The 13,746-nt window shown below is 54.3% G+C and overlaps 2 protein-coding genes across 6 annotated transcripts in view; one reads left to right on the forward strand and one right to left on the reverse strand.

Annotated features, from left to right (window-relative positions):
* Positions 1-11,208, reverse strand: part of PAX9 (paired box 9) — a 44,290-nt gene extending 33,082 nt beyond the window's left edge. For 3 of the 4 annotated variants that reach the window (XR_013162188.1, XM_077126920.1, XM_077126922.1), the window contains exons 1-3: positions 11,123-11,208; positions 3,241-3,634; positions 1,854-2,480 (exon numbers count right to left, since the gene is read on the reverse strand). Coding sequence is in view for 2 of the 4 variants with exons in the window: in XM_077126920.1 (XP_076983035.1) it covers positions 1,854-2,480; positions 3,241-3,244 (631 nt within the window). In the remaining 2 variants the exon portion in view is untranslated. Of the gene's footprint in view, positions 1-1,853; positions 2,481-3,240; positions 3,635-7,486; positions 7,853-11,122 lie in introns of those variants that run through there. The other variant, XR_013162187.1, reaches the window with a different exon arrangement.
* LOC143655627 (uncharacterized) lies at positions 5,619-8,435 on the forward strand. 2 transcript variants are annotated; one of them, XM_077126924.1, is made up of 2 exons: positions 5,619-7,326; positions 7,530-8,435. In XM_077126924.1, exons 1-2 carry the CDS (start codon positions 7,047-7,049, stop codon positions 7,703-7,705), a joined length of 456 nt encoding a protein of 151 aa, XP_076983039.1. In that variant the 5' UTR covers positions 5,619-7,046; the 3' UTR covers positions 7,706-8,435. The 2 variants fall into 2 exon arrangements, with proteins under 2 accessions (XP_076983039.1, XP_076983040.1); XM_077126925.1 differs by having other exon boundaries at positions 5,623-6,952.
* Positions 11,209-13,746: the final 2,538 nt, after the last annotated feature.

Raw genomic sequence — 13,746 nt, forward strand, 5'->3', positions numbered from 1 at the left:
GTGCTTCGAAGGGGCAATCATTTCATAGAAGACATTATAGTCACAAAGTTGTTAGAAACAAGGTTGTTTAAAGCTGGCATTCAGAATCAACAAGATGTAGAATGAAGAATTGCTCCTCTCCATAATCCAATACTTTTCCAACTGACATTTGGTCTGACTGTAGGATCCCTAGGGAAGAAAAGTTTTCTTTTCAACTCTGCCAGTCTTTTTTTTCCCCACTATGCCTCCCCTCTCCAAATAATTAGATTGTATTCCTATTTGCACCAGGAAATCGTGTTTTGGCCCACAACTGTGTGTCTCTCTTTGCCTTCCCAGACAAAAGGCAGACGGTGGCACAAGCCTGAAGTTATCTTAAGAAATTGAGATCCCCCTGTGAGCCCCCATTTCTGCTGATCTCACACTTTCCCATGAACAGGGGCTTCCTTTAAATGTCAGTGAGGTCAGTTTATCCTATAAATCAAGGGCAACCTCTCTCCAACTAAAGCTCCAACCACCTTCGGTAAGACAAAACTGGGCTCTTACACAGATCTTGTAAATTCACAATCAGAAAAGGAGAAAATGGGAAATCAAGGGCTCAACTTTAATTACTTAATAAAGAGATAATTATGCCAATGTGGTGGCAACGGAGAAATACAGGAAATAATTAAAGGAAGTTTTTCCCCTTTCCTATTTAACTTTCCTCTGAGCTTTTTAAACTTTAGGCTGGGAATTAAGACGGTAGGTTCTCTATCTCTGCATTTTTGGAATTCTCCCTACCAAGAAACAAGTTAACGCCGTTTTTTCAACAACGCAGTAAAAGAAAATAAACTCAGGTCTCCTGCGGAAGCACAACTGGGCAGGAGGGCTCGGGGAATCGTTCTGACCACGCAGAAAAAAAATACTCGCGACCCGGCTAGGTCAGGGGTGAGACAGCAAAGAAAGAGTGGGGTGGCACCGCTGAAAACGTACGGGGACAACTAGATGTCTACTCGCATTCCCCTGGACCGAGGGTTCGCTAAAGAAAAGCGGAAGGCACTGAGAAAAGCTAGAAAGATTGAAGAAAGGACAGCGTGGAATCGCGGTGCATTTTATTTCCATCACCGAACTGGTCGGTGCCATTTGTAAGAAATCTATTTCACTCTGTTAAGGTAAAGAGAGAGAGATTAAAGAGAGGGAGGGAGAGAGAAAGAGAGAGAGAGAAATAAAGCAGAAAATTAGTCCCGGAATGAACTACATGCAAGTTACAAGTAGTAACTTCTGGACCTCCGTTTCCGAGGAAAATGAAGTGAAGCATAAGAATGAAACCAATTAGGTGACATTTGAACTTTCTGCCTGAGCAAATTTGGCCTGATTGCCAGAATCCAAGAAGGCGAACACACTGCAATTTCCACAGTGTGCTCGACTCCTCGCAGCCTCCTCTAATCCCCAAGCAAGCTGCCCGCAGCGGCGGCTGAAACCCGCAGCCCCACGCCTGCTCCGGCCTCGCCGGCTGCGCCCTAAGTCCGGCCCGGGCCGAGCTCTCCAAGCAAGGGAGCCCGGCTGAAGCTGCCGCGGGCGGGGGGCGGGGGTGGGTGGAAAATGCGAACCATGTGTTGGGGGTGGGAGGATGTTATGGGTCTGGTAGTTTGAGATGAGGCAGGAGACTGTGTGTGGCAAGGAAACGAAGGGCATGAGTTTCAAGTTAATGAGATCAGGGCACCCCCTCCCACCCCACCCCCCGGAGGACTCCTTACGTTTCCAAAGAAAAAAGCCTCAGGTGGTGGGACAGACGCTGGACCGAAGGCCACAGATACCCGGACCCCGATTGCGGGGGCGGGGGTCGGGGAGGGGATTAGGGCGCTGCAGGCGAACCCACGCAGGCCCAGAGCCCTTACCTTGGTCTGTGATGGAGCGGATGCCCAGGATGTCGGTGACCGAGTGCGAAGAGGGCCAGGTGCGCGGCATGGCCACCGAGCCCGGGAGGGCGGGCACCCCGGGAGGCGTGGGCACCTTCGCGGCTGCGGCGGTGATCGGGCTGGGGTAAGAGTAGATGTGGTTGTAGGGCAGCGCGGGCTGCGGCGCTGGTTGGTGCTGCTTGTACGAGTCGTAGTGGCTCTGCTGGGCCAGGTTGCCGATCTTGTTGCGCAGGATGCGGCTGATGGAGCTCACCGAAGGCACGTTGTACTTGTCGCACACGCCGTCCGCCAGCAGGCGATCCCGGATTTCCCAGGCGAAGATGCCAGGGTCCCTCTGCTTGTAGGTCCGGATGTGTTTCACCACGGTGGGGGTTGTCACCCGGGGCTTGCTACCCCCGATAGCCCCTGGCAAGATTGAACCAGTCTCGTTGTAGCGCGCCAAGATCTTGCTGACGCAGCCGTGCGAGACCCGTAGCTGGCGGCTGATGTCACACGGCCGGATGCCCAGTTGGGCCAGTTCCACTATGCGAAGCCGGATGGCGTTGGGCAGCGGCCTCCCGTTCACGAACACTCCTCCCAGCTGGTTCACCTCCCCGAAGGCTGGCTCTGCAAAACGAACACAAGGCGCGCGGGGACGCGCACCCGCCGCTTGGAACAGCCGTCTGCCCCTCGGCCTGCGCGCGCGACCGGGGACAGGGCGAACCCACCCATCCTGGACCAAGGGCAGGTCCCCAAACTTCAAACGACACGGTCTCCAAAATCTTGCTGAACGGCCCAAAGTGGCCGCAGCCGGGTCGGGCCCCCTCCCTCATTCCCGCAGTGCTAGCGGCCACGAAAAGCAAGTAAACTGAGGAGACTCGGGGCCACCCCCCAAGTGTTCAATACTGTCGGGGAAATCGGTCTGGACGCCTGCAACGGCTCTTTCTCGCCTGCTCCGACCTAAAGTCCCTGGGCTTCTCCTCTTCGATTCCCAGCCCGTCCTGTTTAGGAACAGCTCAATCAGACAAGGTCTGGGGGGAGGCTACAGGGTTTTCGTTTTGTTTTTGTTTCTGTTTTGTTTGCATGTGTGCCTGTGTGTGAAACAAAACTTGGTTTGTCACCGGGGCTGCGGGGCTCGATGGTACCACGGTTCCTTTTCCTTAAAACCAGAAAATGGCATCAACAGCAGCCTAGCAGCCAGCGTTCACACTGAACCGCTGGGCGCCGCTGACCTTAGCGTGTTCCTACAACGTGTAGAAACACGAGCAAAGTCAATAAGAGTGTGAGCGCTCAGTGGTGCGCGCCCTCGCACTCCCTGCCTCCCGCCCTCTCTCGCCCGCTCGCTCCCTCCCTCCCCGGCTCTGACAGTGCCCCCGCCGCCGCTCACCCATTGCTCCGAGCAGTACACCAAGAGGGCCCCAGTTCCGCACTCCCAGAAAGGAACTTTTCGCACGGCCTCAGTGGCCCGGCCTGTCGATGTCCTGGGCCGCCGGTGCCTCCGCTTCTCCCGGGGAGGAGGCGGCGAGAGTACGAAAGGAAGGAGTAAAAGGAAGTCTGTGCCCTGATGAAAGAGGCTTGAGTTCTGCATTTCAATCTAAGCAGCAACGTGGGCTGGGCTGAGCGGGGCCGGGCGGCTCCGTCTATCACTCACAGGGGACACGCCCTCAGAAGGCGGGCCGGAGGGCAAGCTGCGCGCTGATTGGTGCGGTCCGCCGCAGAGCAGCGCGGCGGGGGAAACTCCTTCCGCTGTCTCCTTCGGGCTTGCTCCCGCACCTGGGTGACTAAATACAATGAAATGGGTGTTTGACACCTTCCCAGGGGCAGCGCAAACAGACAACAAAATCAGACTGGTAAAAATGCTGAATAAGCAACCTGAGAGCGTTTGGTCCGAATATGAGTGACTCAAAGGGAAAAGGGGCCGAGGAGAACTCCTGGGGGGAGCCCCCGACGCCTGGGAATTGAAGTTAGGCCTCCAGGTGGGAGGCGGGCGCCACCTTTCAGGAGAGGGGTCTTAGAGTAACAGTTCGGTAAGCCTCGGGAGGGCTGCCGGGAGGGGAGCGCTGTCCCGGACCGATCCTGCCCCACTCCAGGCCACTCCAGGAGGCGAGGGAGCAGGTGTGAGAAGGTAGGCCCGTAGGGGAGGTCAACCCAAAGTGGAGGCCAAAGCTCTGGGCCAGGCAGGGGCCCCTTGGGTTGCCAGCTCCCCGAAGTTGTCCTCGAGTGGATTCCCCCAGGCACCGCAGGGCCAGTCGCTCGTCCCGCCGGTTCCAGGCAGGTACAACGCCGTGGACTTCCCCACCCGCGACTAAACCGTGCGCTCGGCCGAGGGTTGGTTGCCTGTGTGTAGGGGCCTCACCGCCGCCCGCAGCGCGCGGCCGGGCTAGGACCCCTCACTGGGTGCACCTGCGTTTGCCCGGGTTTTCCCCACCAGTGAGCTACCGCAAAGTGGTTTTCTTTAAATATGAAAGTGCTTTGATCCAAAGAAGGTGAAACTGAGCTTACATATGTATGTCATTCCCGCGTCTTCGATTTAGGTACCAGGGGCCCTACTGCTTGCTCTCCGCCTGCTGACTCTGCATTTTCACTTTCCTTCACTCTAAGTCTAATTTAAAATGTACAGTAAGGTTTTTGGTGGTTAAAATTACTCCTCTTCAGTAGGGGTTGTGAAGATCATGAATCAACATAAAAATAAACTAGGGAATTTTTTTTTTTTATGAATTTGGGAGTTTGTACTGCTTCGGGTCAAAGACACTGGTATTGCTACTTGATAGTCAGAAAACACCTTGCTGCGCACGCAGAATTCAGGCTGCTCCTTCACAATTTGAAGTATGTGTGCGGCAGGATCCGTCTACCTAGGGAAGCTGACTGGGCCAAGAGCCTGGGCCAGTAAATGACAGAAACCCAGGAAAAACTAATGATCGACTGTGCTTATTGAAACTTAACAATGCTCTCTCTATCCTCATGCTTCAATGGGGGGGGGCACTCTAAGTTCGAAACTAGAGATATGGAAGATTTGAAAGATAAAGGAAGGATGGGTGCAAACACTCAGAATTCTGTACAATCAGGATCTTGTGAAAAGTCCCATAACTAGCACTTGCTCGTCTTCGATTTTAAATGTTTAAGGTCTCCCTGAATTTTGGCTCGGTAGCGATTTCAAACCAATCTGACCCTCAGTCCCTGTTATGTGGCATTGCATGGCGCTTTACAACGTGACAGGCCTCTGGGAATCCCAGAATTTAGAAGCAGCAGCTTCCTGGGGCTGGGGTGCAAATTAGATGAGACGTTGCGCTGTTCCCGGCCAGCTGATGAGTGTCCTTTCCTTGAGCGAAAGAATGAATATGCTCGGGTTCTTAATCAGAATACCACTGACACACACATCCAGATACGCGTATTAAGTATTGAGCTCTGAAGCGACTCTGCGCGGTTTTCGTGCACCCAGTAAGCGCTTTGTAGACTCTGCGGAGTTGCAGTGACGATTAAAAAAAAAGTTGTTCATCTTCCTGCACCACTGGGGTCTGGAGGTCTCTGGGAGGGCTTTATCCGGGTGATATGTAGACCCGCATGATTTAGAGAAAGGCTAAGTGACCTATCACACAATTTTCTCCTAACTCGCCCAGCTGATACACATTTCCTGCGCTCTCGCACGGATTCGCTCTCATCTCTTGGTTTCCACCTGCTGGACTTGGCTGTGGCAGCGGCGGACAACCCCCCTCCCCCCCTCACACCCTGGGCGCGCGGGTACAGCTTCCAGCCTGGCGGGGGCAGCTGCTTAGCTCCCCCGCCCACCCGCAACGCCCCGCAGGCACCCTTACGCTGTTGGGTACTGGGCTTTCTCGGCTCAGGCCATTCTCCTGAGCGCGGCGGAATCTTGGCTGCGATGGGGCACTAAGTACCGCGGCAAGCTGAGGCCAGGCTCTGGAAGTAAAAGGGGCAGACACTTCAGAGAACAGGAGGGGGCACTTGCAGAAAATAGTGGTGCTGAACCCTCGCGAGGAAGCACACTAGTGCAGGGGCGAAATAGCTGCGCGCTGAACCCAAGAGGGAGACGGCTTTGTCCGCAGCCGCCGACTGAGCCGGGACCAGGAGGCAGGGAGAGACAGAGGCGGAGAGAGGCAGAAAATGGGAACACTGAGGGCCAGGAAACCTCGACGATGGGCACAGGGATGCAGGACTGCAGGAAAGAGCAAGGGTCAGCTGCGGTCACCGCCTCCTGATTGGTGCCCGCTCTGGACCCGGGAGAACACATCGGGATCGTTTGAAAGAACAAAACCGAAACACAACAAGTAAGGCCTGTAGCTGACTCTGGCGGGGAGAAGCCAATAAGCCTTTCTCTCGGTGCTGGGGGGGTCTCCTTCCAGCGGCGACCAGTTCTCAGGATAAATATTTACTCAGTGGGAGACTGGAAGCTGGCCTGACCGGAGGGTGTGAGGGAGTGAATCACGCGGGCTTGAGGATACCTGCAGGTTCCCTACTGGCCGGGGCAGACCTGTAACCCACGCTAGGAGAGCCGGGGCCTGGCATGCCAAAGGCGGCTCTGCGGCGGCGCGCGGCAGCTGGAGTTCTAGCCCGCAGCACACCTCCCTCCTCGGAAGAACTCCCGTCCTGCCCCTGCGGGCTCAGACCAGATACTGTAAAGTCTCCATAAATCTGTCAGCGGTCCCAACGCCGCGGGCGGTCACCTGCGGCGCCCCCCTCCCGGCCCTAGCACGGTCTACGGAAAGACGCCTGGAAGGAACAAGAATCTAACTCCTTCTGAGCCCGCCCTTGCGCCACCTGGCAGATGGCTCCCGAGGCGCTGGAGGCTGTGCGGAATGCTGGGTGCCCTTCCATCGCTCTCCACCCTTGACCCACCCGGCGCTGGGCTTCTCCGCCGGGTCCCCGCTTCTCTGTCTGCAGGTGGGCGATGAGTGCGGATGCCGAGCGCAGGGCAAGAGGGGAGCAAGTGTATGCGCTGCAGGGGGGCGAGGGGTGTCCGGCTCTTCCCAGTTGCAGTTACGACGAGCAGAGTGGGCAGACTAGAATACCAATCCAGCTGATTCCTCCACATACCCCCCTGCCGAGAAAAGACAGAACAGAACGCCAGACAAGGACAGCCCCAGGTGAGGGTGGCCCTCCTCGCTGCCCAACCCGGGGAGTTCCAGGAATCGGAAAGCAGTCAGGTCCGAGTTCAGGGACAAGGGGTTTTAGAGAAGAATGACTTCTTCCAACCACCGGGGCGGGAAATACGGTAGAGGCAAAACCTTGGATGCGGTTCCCCCTCCCAAGCGCGAATGGGAACATCTCGTGGAGGGTGAGTGCCGGGGTGCCCGCGGCTTCTCCAGACCGCACTGCCCACTTCTGGGCCGCGAGCCCCAAGCCCGAGCCGCCCACCACCGTGCCCCAGCCTCGCGGGGTCAGCCGCAGCTCCTCCGCCCACTCGCTCTCCCAGGGACTGCGGCCGCACGTGGCAGACGGAAACGCGCCCCGCGCCCAGGTCGGGGGGGTGGGGGGGAGTCCACCCTACGATAGGCTCGTGGAGGCGGGGGCGGGGGCCGAAGGGAACAGCCCGCGGGGGTGGATGGGGGGAGGGGGTCGGTAGGGCCCTCGGAACCCCCTGGCCCAGTCAGGTCCGCGGGGAGTGCCGGTACACTGACCTGCCGGCCTGGACTTCTCGGGGCTCCCTCTCCGCGACCGCAGCGCGAGGCGAGGACGCGGCGGGACGTGCTGGCAAAGGAGCGGCCGCTGGGGCGCCGGAGAGTTGCCGAGCGCCGCCGGAAGATGCGGTGAGAGTCGTCCCGGGCTGCGCGCTGCCTCTCCGCCTTCCCTCCGACGGAGCCCAAGGTTCCACCGTCTTTCTTTGCTCCGCGAGGTAGCGAGGGCGGAAGCCCTCGGGGTCGGGCCGGGGCGCTGAAATCCCGCCCAGCGTGGTGGGTCCGCCAACTGCCAGTCACCAGCGCTGCGGGCCGCGGGATCGGCCCCGGGGGTTGCGAGCGCTCCTCTCCCGCTTTCTCCTGCCGAGGGCAGGGGAGGGGCCTGTTGCCTCCTGAAACCCGCTTTTAATTCCCCGCCTGCCTGTTTCCGATCACCCGGGGTTGGTTTTTCTGTTTGCTCACTCCTTCTGTTACAATAAAAACAATCGGCATTTCTGTTCAGTTACCCCACATTAGCGTCACTCAATAATTGTTCTCCACCCCCCGCATCCTCCCCGTGTTGAAGGCAGGCGGGATTGCTAGTACCCTCACATTGGAAAGTTTCCGATTGTATAAGCAAATCTTCCCTAAAGACTTCAAAGTAAAAACAAATAACGGCAGGGAAATTGCCATGACCTTAACATCACTTTCTGAACGCAAATTACACCCATTTTTCAGTTTTCAAGAACAGAATTGCTTTCAGAAGGACCGCGCCGAGCCCCATGTGATACGGTTACGTTTGTTTATTAAATCCGCAACTGAAAGAACATATTTTTGTGCAAGGGGGTGAAACTCATGGCTGTGGGGCGGCAAGAAAGAGCGAGGATGGGAGCCTGGCCGGCGGGGGGCAGCGGCCCGGCGGGAGACTCTGTCTTGTCGGGGTCGCGGCGCCGGGCGCGGACACGCGACTGGGTGACGAGAGCAGGACGCCTTCCACCATCACTCAAGGGAATCGCAGCTGCTTAAGGGAAAAGCAGAGTTACCGGGTGGGCTTCGCCTTCTTAAATAACAGCTGTCCGAGACCCTGTCCTCGGTACTTCGGGCGGCCGCGCAAGGCGGGTAGGGCCGCTTCCTTCTGCAGACCCTTCAGGGAACAGGCTAACGCAAACCAGGCGGCGCCTCCAAGCTCTGGTTTCCAGGCTCCAGCAAACGCGAAGCCCTTCCGGGCCTTCCCAGTGCTCCAGGTTATGCTTTCTGGCAAGGTCTCGATTGTCCGAGTCTGGGAGGCCCGGCCTGTGTACTTCTTGTCCAGGGTCAGATGGTGGCACGGCTGGGCCAGACGCCCCTTGACCGAGGGGACGACCCTCCCAGACCCTGTCCACGGCATCCGAGAAGCCAGCGTCAGCCCCGCAGGCCGGAGCCGGCGCGCTGGGCACGGGCATTTCCCCCCTGTTCGATGGTGCAGAGGCCCGCGCTCGTTCACCGCGCGCCTCCCTCGCCTCACGGGTGGCGCTTCGCCCATGGAGTCGTCCAGGCAGCATGTTCTCCGTGCTCACTCTACAGCCGTGCTCACTCTACAGCCCACCGGTCCCGCACTGGCGCCGAGAGCGAGGAATCGTGCTGCATTGTCCTCGTTACCGCCCTTTCCCCCCTCCCCGAAAACAGGAAGCGGAGCCGGGGAGCAGAGGGCCAGGGTGGGAGTCACGGAGAGTTTCCCCGAGGTCGTCAGGTCCCTGGACGCCCCTCTTCCCGCAGCCACTCCCGGTCACGGCGCCACCTACAGGCGTCGGATTTGACCGCACTGCTTTGCCGAGATTGAGAAAGGCCTCTCTCTCTCTCTCTTTCTCTTTCTCTTTTCCAGTTCTCCCCTCCACCCTCAATTCTCCCCTGGGCTCCAAATCCCTCTGCTTTCTCCATCAGTCTCCAAAGCAGCCGGAGAGTCAGACCGTTCGGTATTCATAGAAACGTCTTGCAGGATCCCCGTCGCGGGCCCCCCAGGGGCTACTCAGGGCCACCTGCTGTGGGCTGGAAATCCCGAGGCCAAGGAGTCTCCGCGCAGCAGCTGGGGGCAGCTTAGGCCCACCCTTCTCCAACTCATCCTCCACTTATGGAGGGTCCACAACGTCCCAAGCGCTCTCATAAGTGATCTGCCCCCATCCTCACAATAACCTTGCGAAGGAGGTATTAAGACCCTTCCGGCTTTACAGCAGAGAAAACAGAGACAGAGTAAATAAGAGCACATAGTATGCCCAGATTCAATGAGATCACCCGATTAATTAAGAGTACAGCTGTGGGATCTGAACCCCCACCGTGTCCCCAAACACCGTGGCTGTCATTTCCCTAGGCTAGAGCAACAGCTTCAGCTGAGACGCCCAAAGGAGCCTCTTACCGCCGTGTCTGCACGGAAGGTGGAGCCCCTTCCTCCTGCATCCAATCTTAGAGATTCGACTGAGGTTACACAAAAAAAGGTTTGCCCCCTAGGCCCTCACTGCAGCCACAGGATCGACACCGTAGAGGTCGGGGCTGACCCATAGACGTAAGGAGACAGACTGATCTCCGGCTGCGTGAGCTCGGTGCTTAGCCTTCTCTGGCCCGTGCTGCCCTAGGGCCTAGAGTCGCGGAGCCCGGTGACCGCAGCAGTCGGCAGCGTCCACCCGGAGCGGCGGGAGAGGGGCATGGTGAGGACCGGGAGGACGCGGGAATGCGCTGCTCCTCCGTGGGATGTGTTCTCTGATTGCCGGGACATGTCCGTCTGGCCCCCTGTGCACTCCCAACTTACCAGTCCCAGATTGAAGAAATCCTGATTTATCCTTCTGGGCATCATTTCGATGTGTGCCTGTGTGTGTGTTTTTTTTCTTTTTTAAGACTACTATGGTAGGAACAAACTCGGAGGGGTCGAGGTGCAATGACATTAGACCCCATAATGAACCCAGCTAGCTGGACCCCAGTGGAACAAGTCGCGCTCCCTGTACCAGAGTTGAGGTCACAGTTGCCTTTTGTTTCCTTTCGGGTGTATCTTCAGAGTCCGTCTTGACTCTGTCGTTACCCTTGATACAGCGGGAGAAATAAATTATTTTAAAAATCACCATGATAAAGGCGAACCCTAGGAAAGTGTTAGCCAGAAGATGATAAAGCCCTGAGGTGGCTGGGGGCAGCGGGTCGCATTTAGTGGCCTGGGGGGAAACGCACAGCAGCTACTGCCTGCTCCGAATTTGATCCTCCGTTGTCTCTTGCTTGGGAGTTGTGAAGGTGACACGGGCTGGGAAAACCCAAGCCGATGCTTTCAGACAGAAACTGTGATCTGGACCCAGATTTCGCCACCCCACGTCTTGCCTGGAGTCAAAAAGCTCTGCAGCCGGGGGGGGGGGGGGGGGGGGGGGCGGGGGGGGGCTACGTGTACTGCCGCGGCAAGGGCTGGAGATTGCAGCCGCCCCCCGCACCGGGCGCCGGAGGTCCTAAGCCGCAGCTCTTCTTTCCGGCTGGGTTGGACCTTCTCCGGGGCTGGGCAGGCTCAGAAGGCCACTCGGCCCGCAGACTGTCGGTCCACCAGCCCCACCTGCGGCGTCCAGGACTCACCCCTTCCTCCTCCCGGAGCCAGCGCATGGTCCTGCCCGTCTACAATCACCCCCACCGCGAGCATCAAGGGAACTGGCCGCCTACCTCTCCCCGCAACAGTGCGGCATTGTGAGACAGTCTTCTGTGTCCCGGCCGCTGGGGACACAGAGTATGACCACTTTTCCAGGAACATGGCTGGGGGGCAGTTCTGAGGAGATTGCTGAGAGACTCAACAATATGGTTTTTACTGAGTGCACAGAGGCTAAGGAAGAGAAATGTAAAAATGGAATGAATGTAATCTCTCAAAAGCATCTAAACTCTTTTCTAAGCCAGGAAGGATAAAGCACTGTACATTTTTGCAGAGCAAACAAATTTTGTCACCAGGTACAACCTGTTTTGTTTTTGTTTTTCTGACGAGAGGGCAAGAGAGAGAGAGAGGGAGGGAGGGAGGGAGGGAGGGAGAGAGAGATGCTGCCTTTATATGATTAACTTTTTTTCATTCTAATGAAACGTTTTAGAAATTAGTATAAATTAGTCAAAAGTCTTCAGGAAAACCCAAACAAGTGCTATTGGTTTTGTTCAGTACAGATATGAAACTTTAACAGAGGCAAAAAAAAAAAAACTTTTCAAAAGGTTTGTCTATGCTTCACATAATTTGGATACTTAAAAGCTACCCACGCATTTAAAAATGTCTGCAAATATGATTATCTGCATATGCTAACCACATAGATTTACTTTGTAGGGCATTTAATAATATGATTATAATTAGTAAGAGATGGGCTACTAAGAGAAATATATTTCTTGAGAAGAGAATTTAAGAATATGAAGTAGAGTTTCAAACAATATCAACACTTGTTTTATCCCAATTCTTCAAATTCTGTTATGAAAGTTCTTACATACTCAAGCATTACAGCTTGGGTTCTATTGCTGCGCTGTCTCCAGCCTATAGTTTAATGGCTGCAGTGGAGAGAGGAAAGATTGCAACCCCAGATTTCCACCAGAAATGCTGGGCCAGTGTCCTGTTTATGATATGATTCATGCAGCTGCTCTTCTTGAGACTCCCCAGTAGATACAGGGTGGGGAGAAGGAGGCTGGTTCTGTTTCCTTCAGGATGGAGATGCAAACCCTAAATGGTGGCAGACGGGTGAGCCACTTCTTTGGAAGAATAGAAAGCCACGGTCACGGTCAAGAGGGACCTTTAAAAAGTTCTCTAGCACCTTCCTGCAAGACCAGACGTGTGGATCTGATGTTCTGGCAAGCTGACAACACAAATTCCCTTAGCAGTTGTTATTGCCTGAGCGATTCCTATGCAATTCCTTTGGGATTGAGTTCTGCTCAGCCACATGGTTCCATTCTTGAAGACCCGCCTTTCAGTGGGGGGAGAAATAATGATCCCATTACTCAATGTAAAACCTTTGGTAATGCCAGTTTAACGCTAAAAATTTAAACCCCTGAAAGTCAGGAAATGGAAAAGTTAAAAATTCTTTTAGTTGTGTTAAATCACCCCCGCTGCCCCGCTGCCCGAGCTCTATAATGCATGGTACATTTACAAGTCTCCCCAGCCAGGCCGTTCCAGCAACCAGGCACTCCGCTGCTGTGTTTAAAAAAGGATCACCGTAGCGCTACTTGACTGGGCAGACTTTTCATTTGCGTTTTGAACGCTTCATGCCAGTAGATTTCAGTGGCTACTTGCTAGATGAAAGTACTTCAGTGCATGTATGCGTGAATAGTTTAAAGCTTAAAGAAGTTAAATTAATTCATAGGTAACATAAAGCCAACTCAAAACAAAATACAGATATGCCGTAAATGTTTATATACCTCGAGATCTTTGAAATACTAAATCCAGAGTTGTATGATTCAAGACCAGCTCTATACTCAAGCTCTGACATAAAATGAAACCCTTAAATGGTAACTGATGTGAGTGGGTGTGCTTTCCATATTTCTTCCCCAATTTTTATTTTAGAACTGAACTCACATAATTTTATTTTAGAACTAAACTGTATCTCCTTAGTTTTGCCAGCAGGAGAATATACGGTCAAAATACATTCTGTGCTGGAATGTCAGATGTTGCTAAGTTATCTATGCTCTATTACTTCCAGAAAGAGTCTTTCTGGAAGACTTTTGAAGTTTCCTCTTGAAAGGCTAGCCAAAAAGCATACATGAGTCTTTTGGAATCAAACTTGTCAATATTCTAACTACTAAACAAAATCACCTTAAGACTTTCTGTTTCTCAAGAGTTCCCTGTGTCAAAGGGAACAAAAAAGGTGAACAGAAAACAGAGGGTTAACCTTGTAGAGTTGTGTGTAAAATGAGCTATGGCTCTTGGCTATACTTGTACATGCTCTGTGTGTCTCATCATGGAACTGGCAAAGCAAGGAGGGTTTTTGGGATGAAGGTATTAGGTATATAGAAGGTATTATTATTCTTATTAGAGAAAATTAGTCTCAACGAGGAAAATATGCCCTTGGGGTAAAATATACATTGAGTTCAATAGAAGGAATGAATAGTATACACTTGGATGATGCTACATTAAAAACTGCCATTTTTTTTCCTAAGGGAAAATTTCTTGAGTCAATAGACATGATGAGAGCAAATCTATGTAGTCTGTACATGTCACCAAAAGTCAAGGTATACTTTCAGATGTCACAATTCTATCACCTCACTGTCAAGAAAACATCCTCAAACAAACGGATTTGTAATTCCTACTCTCTCCCTGAAGAAATTCTTCT

The sequence above is a fragment of the Tamandua tetradactyla genome, chromosome 14 (genome assembly GCF_023851605.1).
Source record: "Tamandua tetradactyla isolate mTamTet1 chromosome 14, mTamTet1.pri, whole genome shotgun sequence".
Lineage (NCBI taxonomy): Eukaryota > Metazoa > Chordata > Mammalia > Pilosa > Myrmecophagidae > Tamandua > Tamandua tetradactyla.